The following is an 8170-nucleotide window of genomic DNA, read 5'->3' on the forward strand; positions in this document are numbered from 1 at the left end:
AGTCCAAGAGGATTAATCTTAAATAAAAAATATCTTAGATTCTACTATATTATAGATTCAAAAGTCCAAGAGTTCCCTTTCTTATATTGTTTCATTTATCGAAAGTCAATTAAAATATATTCACCATACCAACTTAACATGTTACATAAATAATTAGTACCTATTTCTGATTTCAGAAAAAGGTAAGCAATAAACAAGTTTGAAGTCGGATAATGTTATATTTACAACAACAATTGTCATATATCGCACCAAGAAAGCCAATAGCTAGGACATACAGAAAAACAGAAAATTTCCAATAATAACAACAAAAAATTTAAACTCAAAGGTGAAAAAAAATCTGAATTATGAGCAGAAGTTTGAAAATAATGCTAAAAAATTTGTTGACCTTACTTTTATCTAATGACTCGGTTACATGTTTCAAACTGTATATCAGTGACTCGTAGCTAAAGCAGTCACCAGAAGACCAAGAACGAGAAATGGTTGAGCACTAGCCTGAAATTAAAAAAATAAACGACTTTGTTAGCTCTAAATTTCAGGCATGTTATCATCTAAATCTAAATAAATCATGATAACACAAGCTTTCAAGGGTATATAATGGCAAAATCGTAAGTAACGATGTTATAAAGAGTGATCGCTATTCACTCAAGCGGTTAAAACTTCTAAACAGTTTTTTTTTTTACTTAATATTAGCGATGAAAATTGCGCAAAAAATGTCACTCGTTGCTCATAAAGATGTTTTAAAGGGTTTATATGTAACACGATTTATGGAGAACATACCTGATACTTGACATCATATTTAACTGGATCTTTAAGGAAGTACTTAAACTGCACCAACAAACAAGGTTTACTTATCAAAAGATGGTCAATAATGTAACTCAGTACTCTTTCATGATATTAATGACATTTACGAGCGAAAGTGAATACAATGTTGATCATTACAATTTCAATTTTCCAAAGATGATATATTAGAGAAGAAAAGAAGAAACTGTAGCACGGAGTAATTAAAAATTTGAACATGGTAGTATTAGTCACTCAGATTAGATGGGCATTTAGCAATGATTTTCCTTACCTGAAAAAAGATTTGAGGGGCAATTAACCCGACGAGTGCTAAGGCGTAATATGGTTTACCAGATCCTAAAAGGTAACCTGCCAAAAAAAAAAATTGATATTACATTAGGCTCCAGAATAATATTTACCGGTCATTATTTAATAATAATCATGGATAGCCATATATTAATAACCCATGGCACATCGGTTCATAGTAAGAACTAGAAGCCATAACACTAACATAGTAACATAACCCAAGTCGACCCATTTATCGGTAAATTTGGTCGAACTGCCACCTACTTTTCAAAATAGCAAGTTGTTGCCATTAAAAGGAAGAATAGAGCAGAACATTGTCATTCGAATACAAATAACGATCATACCTGCTATAGAGAGTTGAGTTATGTCAATGGCACCAACACATATCCATTTAGCTGTTTCTTCACCAAAAGCCACAGGAAGGGACTAATTATATGCATCAACATTCGAAGATCAAAATTACTATACTTAACTGTAAATATAAGTCAAAATAATTATATATTAAAGCAAAGAAATTGTGTGTGGCTAACCTGGAGCCCCATTTTCCTGTCTCCTTCAACGCTTTTAAAGTCATTTACTATAGCTATACCAAGCTTCAATTCGGAAAAAGGCAAAAACAACAAGGTTAATTATGGTTGAATTTTATCATGTACTTATTGCATTCCTTAATAATTAGTAACACTTGAGCCCAAATATTGAATAATAGAAGTGTTTGACGATTAGTCACATGTATATAGGAGTATTTGTTTACATACCCCAGCTATACTGTACAAAAGTGTGAGAACTACTATGTCAGGTGTCAACGTTCCGAACAATGCTTGACCAGCCCACCTGTTCAAAAGTAGTCAAACCGTAAATGTAATTGATCATGGTTTATAGATTCGGAGTTAGAGCTTGTCTTAATGCCTATTTAAAAATGATATTTATATTAATAATATCATGCCACTGTACAAAGTCTATTTAAACAAAAACGAAGTTCAAGGTTTGACTCAGATTAGTCAAACATGACTCTAGCAAGCCTGATGATGGTATTAACTATCAAATAAACTGACAACACATGTTAGTTAATAAAGCATAAAGACTAAAACCGAAAGTCTGACCATGGTAAGCTAATATAGCTTGCTCCTAATGCAAAGTTGCCAATCCATCCATTCTGTTTGAGCTGCAACCACATGAGCAATATAAGGTCCGTTTCGATAAAACAACATTATTTGGTGTTGAACGAATCGAAGGCTTGATAAAAAATTACAATTAGTTATTACCTTTAAAGGTGGAGCTGAGTAGATATACGATAACAATGATCCACCCAAAGCTAGATAGAATATTGTAGGGAACTTATGCCCTGCCTGTAACAAAACGGCCCTTAGGAACTACCGTTTAAAATTTAAAACAAAAATGATGATATCATGATGACGAGACTTACCCACACGTCCAATATCCCAGCCAATCCAATACCTCCTAGAAGAAGTACCCAAATTTGAGTAATGACCTGAAGATTAACAAGATACTTAACTTCCATCACATTAAAATATTAAAAAAGCAACTTAAATTGTGAATAAAAAGTTACAAAACTAACGTCATTTTCAGATATGGCTCCGGAAGGAATTGGACGGTAAGGTTCGTTAATAGCGTCAATGTCTCTATCATACCAATCATTGATTGTCTGTAGAACGGAAATAAATATAAAACCATGAATTATGTACTTTGATTGTCCAAAAGTTTCATAAAAATGGAAATAAGAACATGAAAAATGTAATCTACCTGTGTATAACCAGTTAGAAATGGGCCAGACATCATCATGCAAACAATTGATTTAGCAACATCTTCCACGGTCCATTGGAAGTTACCTGCAATGCAAACAAAGTTAAAACAGAACTTATATAACAACCGCTTGACGTTTAGTTTGTTCACTTCAAATAATAAGATTCAACCACAATAAAACCGGTTTTATAATGTGACTTGTTAGTTGCCTTCCATATATTATATCTTAAGATCAGTGTCAATTAAAAAAAAAAAAAAAAAAAAATCTTTTACGGTACCAGAAGCAGCAGCTCCACATACGACTCCCCAGATTAATGGAGGCCAAGTAACTGGCTTTGTAAGTTGAACACGGATCTTCCATATATCCTGCACCGAAAACAAAATTCAAAACGGCGTTAAGATTCAAAATTATGTTATCACGTCATTTATAATTACATGAATGTCTAGGCAACACCTATAACTTCACAACTTTGTAAAATCAAAACAATAAGTTGAACAATTATCACTAAATTATCCATGTGTTTACTCGTTCTTTTCATAAGCTAGGTACCCTTCAAGGACAGAATAATTCCTCTAGGTCCAACGATCAAGACCATCTGATATACACATATATTTAAACAGATAGTAAATTCAACTCCATTAAATAGTAACATGTTTTACAGTAAAAAAAATCTAGGACCGACAATTATTCTCAATTATTAATGCTCACCTAATAAACATGGAGCAAGACTTGTAAGAATTACCAACACATAGATAAAAAAATAAAAGTAAAAACCAATGTCTTGATGATTGGTACTTAGTATACCTGGCAATTGAGACCCAAACACTCAAATTCGGGTCAAATGGGTCAATCTTTCGGGTCAATTGGGTCTTAAGAAAAATTAGGCCTAACAATGTAAATCAAAACTTAAAAAAAGATTCAAATGAGTTTCTCTCCAACCTATTGAGTCTTATACAAAAAATGAATGAACGGGTCTAATGGGTATCAATACTCAAAGATCAATAAATAGAAATAGGTCTAATGGGTTTTGTGAATGGGTCAAATGGGTCAAGCATAAAAAGTTTCATCCGTCAAAATTTTATAAAGCATTCATGTTTATATCATTTATTATGTATATTAATGTTTCTTATGTATATTTAATTAATAATAATAACTAAAATAATGTAATAAATGTAAAAAAGTGATGTAACCCGTTTGACCCATTTGACCCGTGACCCATTTCGACCCGTTACCCAAACCGGCCCAACCTGAACCATTTTGACCCGTTTAAGAAATTGACCCGTTTGACCTATGACCCATTTCAACCCAAAACCATTTTGACCCGTTACCCAAGCCGACCCACCTGACCCGTTTGCCAGGCATAGTACTTAGGAACATAATCAAAGATTACAATTCACATATAGATCATAACACAAAAAGCATAAAAGAAAGGGATATTAAAAAACTTTACAGTTTCTTGTTTAGCCCCTTTAATCCCAAGAATTTGATTAAAACCGGATCCACTTGCAGCTGGTGCCTTCTCTGGTGCCTTTGATTTCACTGCTAAATTAGAAAGAAAAAAAGAAATTGAACACCCACAATTAAAACATATTTTAATATCAAAAAATTGATAAAAGTTATATACTTTAGGACAAAATGGTATATACTGCACTAAAACTCTAGGATATATGAATAAACAAATAAATAAGTGTGGCATTAATTAATTAATTAAGAAATGGAATTAAAGGCCCCAACTTTACTAACCTTCATTTGCATCTGTCTCCGTTGCGTTGATTGTTAGCCTTCTACCTAACAAATTCAATGAAAAAATTAAGCAAATTACATAAATAGAAACTTAATTTGATTAATCTTAGAGTTAACAAGATTGAGCTTACAAGAACGAGATAGAGAAATGGGTGTTGGTAATGGTAGAGGATAACGCCTTGTTGAATTAGGTTTATTAATGGAACAAGAAAGAGTATTTAGCAAAGAAGAAGCCATAGTAGCCATTGAACAAGTTATGGGGAGGAAGAGATAACACTTTTATTTGATTCTTGTTTCTATTTTCAATTGTTATGCAAACAAGTGTATAATGAAAAACTTTAGGATAGAATGACAATAAATTGAATAATGACATCATCATTACTCTTATAGTCTTACTAGTTTTCGAACACTCGCTTCGCGCTGGGGTTCGGTTTTCAATTTATTTTATTGCGTTTAGTTTATAAAATTATTTCGTGGCTAACGATGATGTCGTTGAAGCGCAACTCGAGTCGAACTAAAAGGTATAACCCGTGAAAGATTTAAATGTTATTTTAAATTAACAATATATGTGCATCTGCGTTTCGCTATGAAGTTGTCGACTTTTAAAAATTTAACCCAAAATCAACGTGTATGAAAAGTACCCCAAATATTTAGCGTTTTTTAAAAAGCGTCCGTTTTGCGTATAGTTAGTGACATTGTATTCCTAAAATTATTTCGAGTTTAACGATGGTGTCGGAAAAATTTAACTCGTTGCGAGCGAGAAGATATGACTCGTTGAATATTTGGGTGGAGTTTATTTAAGATTTTTTTTATGAAAATGGTTATTTGACACTTTACCCCCACTGTTTGGGGGTCGATTTGAATTTGTGAAAATAGTGTGGGGGGCTTTGTTGGTGTAATAAAATTTAGTTAAAAGAATGTGAAAGGACGAAAATGCCCGTAGTTACTATTCATAATTTTTTGTCTATTAAATAATATGATAATGATAACTAGTTGGGGGCATCCGCACTTCGCTGCGGAGTTGTCAGGATTACGATATCGAGTAGTTTTGTTAAACACATGTTGTATTGAGTTTCGAATAGTTTAATGTGCATAATAATCGTAATAAATTTAGGTTTTTAACCATAACCTATTCAAATCTAAGATCAAACTAAAATTAATAAGCTTTTAGAAGTCAAAACTAAAAATGATATCGCTAACAAATTTTAATCTTTGTTTAGTCTACTTTTCTTTAATTAAATCAAAAATATTTTTAAATTTTTATGTAAGTAATACAATTGATAGTTTATTATTCTGAAAAGAGAAAATAACAAAAGTGGTGATGAAGATGAAAGTAAATATTATAATGAGTTGTATAAAATCAAAGTAATCGTAATAGATTTAAAGAGGAGTGGTATTTTAGTTTTGATTATTCGAGGTTTTACCTTCTATAGGGGAGCCAATGCGTTCATTCATAGGAGGGTTTCCTCGCTTAAAAAAAAAAAAAAAAAAAAACCTTAGTTTTGTGTGGTTGATGAAGTAAAAAGAAAACAAAAAATTAAATAAAAGTTAAGAAAGACATGTTAGGACAATGGTAATAGTAACCTCACTAACCAAACTATGTCTAATAGTATATTTAAATAATAATAATATAATATAATTATAATTATAATTATACCGTAACTACTACATATATCGATATCTCTCATTTCCAATTACTTTACCGAATAATTATAGTAAAAAATTAATAAAATTTAGCAGTGAGATTCAACTTGGAGTACTGCTAATCAGATTCTCACTTCAAGAAGAGAATTTTTAACCTTTGATCATACTGTCAATATTAATGCGATTTGAGAAGGTCTCCGTGTTTTCCCAACCTTCGATGATACTGTCAACATCATCGCGAATTAAGTCTCCTTCTAACGCGCGTGTGGATGACAAATGAGAGATGTCATATCGCCGTTCAAAAAAATAAAATAAAAAATAATAAAATAAATTTAGAAAAATAATACTAAAAATAATAAAGTTCAACTAAAAAATACAGAATAATTATAAAAAATTAATAAAATTCAACTTCCAATTTAAAAATTAATAATGTTCAACTAAAAAATATCTACAACTACTTTATATATCAACAATTATTTAGGTTGGTTATTAGAATGATAATAATAATAAGAAGAAGAATTGTGATTTTTTTATTAGTTAATATCCTTTGTAGTTTTTTTTTTTTTAGCAAGTATGTGACGACCCGAAAATTTTCGAACAAATTTAAACTTTATCTTTAAATGATTTAATGTTTTCGACACGATAAGCAAAGTCTGTAATGTTGAGTCACGAAAGTTTTGGAACTATATTCATATAATCAATTATTCTTTGACTGTTCTCGACGATTCACGAACAATATATATATAAAACTTAATATGCATATATATATATATATATATATATATATATATATATATATATATATATATATATATATATATATATATATATATATATATATATATATATATGATTTCAAGTTATTTAGTAAACGATATTAACATTCGATTATTGATTCGATTAATATTTAGATAAGTTAACTAAAACGTTTAAGATGAACCAGTAAAACACTAATTTGCTACAGTATTTTCGAATTGCTACAGTGTTTTTGAAAATCACTATTTGCTACAGTAAAAAAATTTTGCTACATTAAAACACTATTTCAAAATGAAAATGTATATATTATATATATATATATATATTAACAAATAGCGAGACGATGATTTATAGAAGTAAATGACCAAAACACTCGAAAGTTTAAGATATACTTTGAGTGGTATAGTTTATGGATAACTTAAGGCTATATTTTGACAAAGGTACGTGACACGAAACGTAAAATGCAAGTTTTCTAAATGTACGAAAGAACGTTCAAAAAACCGGAACCGGGACATAAGTCGAGTGAAGACGTACGACTTATCGGAACTAAAATTACAAATCAACTATAGAATTTGGTATTATATATACATATGTAAATTATGTATTGAAGAATACCAAACTAAATTCAATAATCTAATTCATATCAAAAATCATCTCCCTAATTATACAAGATGGATCCCGTATCTAGTTCAAATTCCTTAAACTCCGATAGCTATTCCGATATGGATATTCACCTGAATTCCGAAGACAGTGTAACCGGAATGGATCAACCAATTAGCCATCATCTATTCTGGATGAATTGGGGATGGGTTCGTGGTCTACTTAATCATTGGAGACAAGAAGAAAGTGATCCCTTCCATCCACCACATTGCCCTCTTGGCGAAGAACCTGAAGCACTTACCGGCGAACCTGTTCGAGACACCATTTTCTCTCTCATTTCCAGAGTATCTCGTCACGATAATATACTATCTCAAATTCTGGATCTTATTCATCCGCTCGTCCGAACCGCCAAACATCCCGGTGTAGTAGAAGAAGTCAACGAGCTTCGCGCTCGGGTAGTGGCTTTGGAGAATATGGTGCAAAGGTTACAAGCACCAGCAGCATCACCGGCATCAACAGTACCACCGACAACAACACCAACAGTACCATTACCACCAACAACATCCGCATTGCAAACCTCAA

At 31.4% G+C, this 8170-nt stretch overlaps 1 protein-coding gene across 2 annotated transcripts; it reads right to left on the reverse strand.

Annotated features, from left to right (window-relative positions):
• Positions 1-357: 357 nt before the first annotated feature.
• Positions 358-4919, reverse strand: LOC139853207 (chlorophyll synthase, chloroplastic-like). Of its 2 annotated transcripts, none has more exons than XM_071842587.1 (15): positions 4726-4919; positions 4589-4633; positions 4296-4384; positions 3123-3210; positions 2845-2930; positions 2660-2746; positions 2507-2572; positions 2346-2429; positions 2184-2245; positions 1839-1914; positions 1614-1676; positions 1428-1509; positions 1070-1146; positions 778-825; positions 358-492 (listed from the first exon to the last, which is right to left on the reverse strand). In XM_071842587.1, exons 1-15 carry the CDS (start codon positions 4832-4834, stop codon positions 430-432), a joined length of 1125 nt encoding a protein of 374 aa, XP_071698688.1. In that variant the 5' UTR covers positions 4835-4919; the 3' UTR covers positions 358-429. The 2 variants fall into 2 exon arrangements, with proteins under 2 accessions (XP_071698688.1, XP_071698687.1); XM_071842586.1 differs by having other exon boundaries at positions 4296-4387; positions 4720-4919.
• Positions 4920-8170: the final 3251 nt, after the last annotated feature.

Source organism: Rutidosis leptorrhynchoides, chromosome 6 (genome assembly GCF_046630445.1).
Source record: "Rutidosis leptorrhynchoides isolate AG116_Rl617_1_P2 chromosome 6, CSIRO_AGI_Rlap_v1, whole genome shotgun sequence".
NCBI classification, from domain to species: Eukaryota; Viridiplantae; Streptophyta; class Magnoliopsida; order Asterales; family Asteraceae; genus Rutidosis; species Rutidosis leptorrhynchoides.

What these genes read in the sequence shown, in the direction of transcription:
- LOC139853207 (XM_071842586.1), bottom strand. Translation starts at nt 4,834, where the DNA reads ATGGCTACTATGGCTTCTTCTTTGCTAAATACTCTTTCTTGTTCCATT. An exon ending in ACTCAGCTCCACCTTTAAAG is followed by an intron (nt 2,246 to 2,345) that starts GTAATAACTAAT and finishes ATGTGGTTGCAG; the next exon opens with CTCAAACAGAATGGATGGAT. An exon ending in AACTCAACTCTCTATAGCAG is followed by an intron (nt 1,147 to 1,427) that starts GTATGATCGTTA and finishes TTTTTTTGGCAG; the next exon opens with GTTACCTTTTAGGATCTGGT.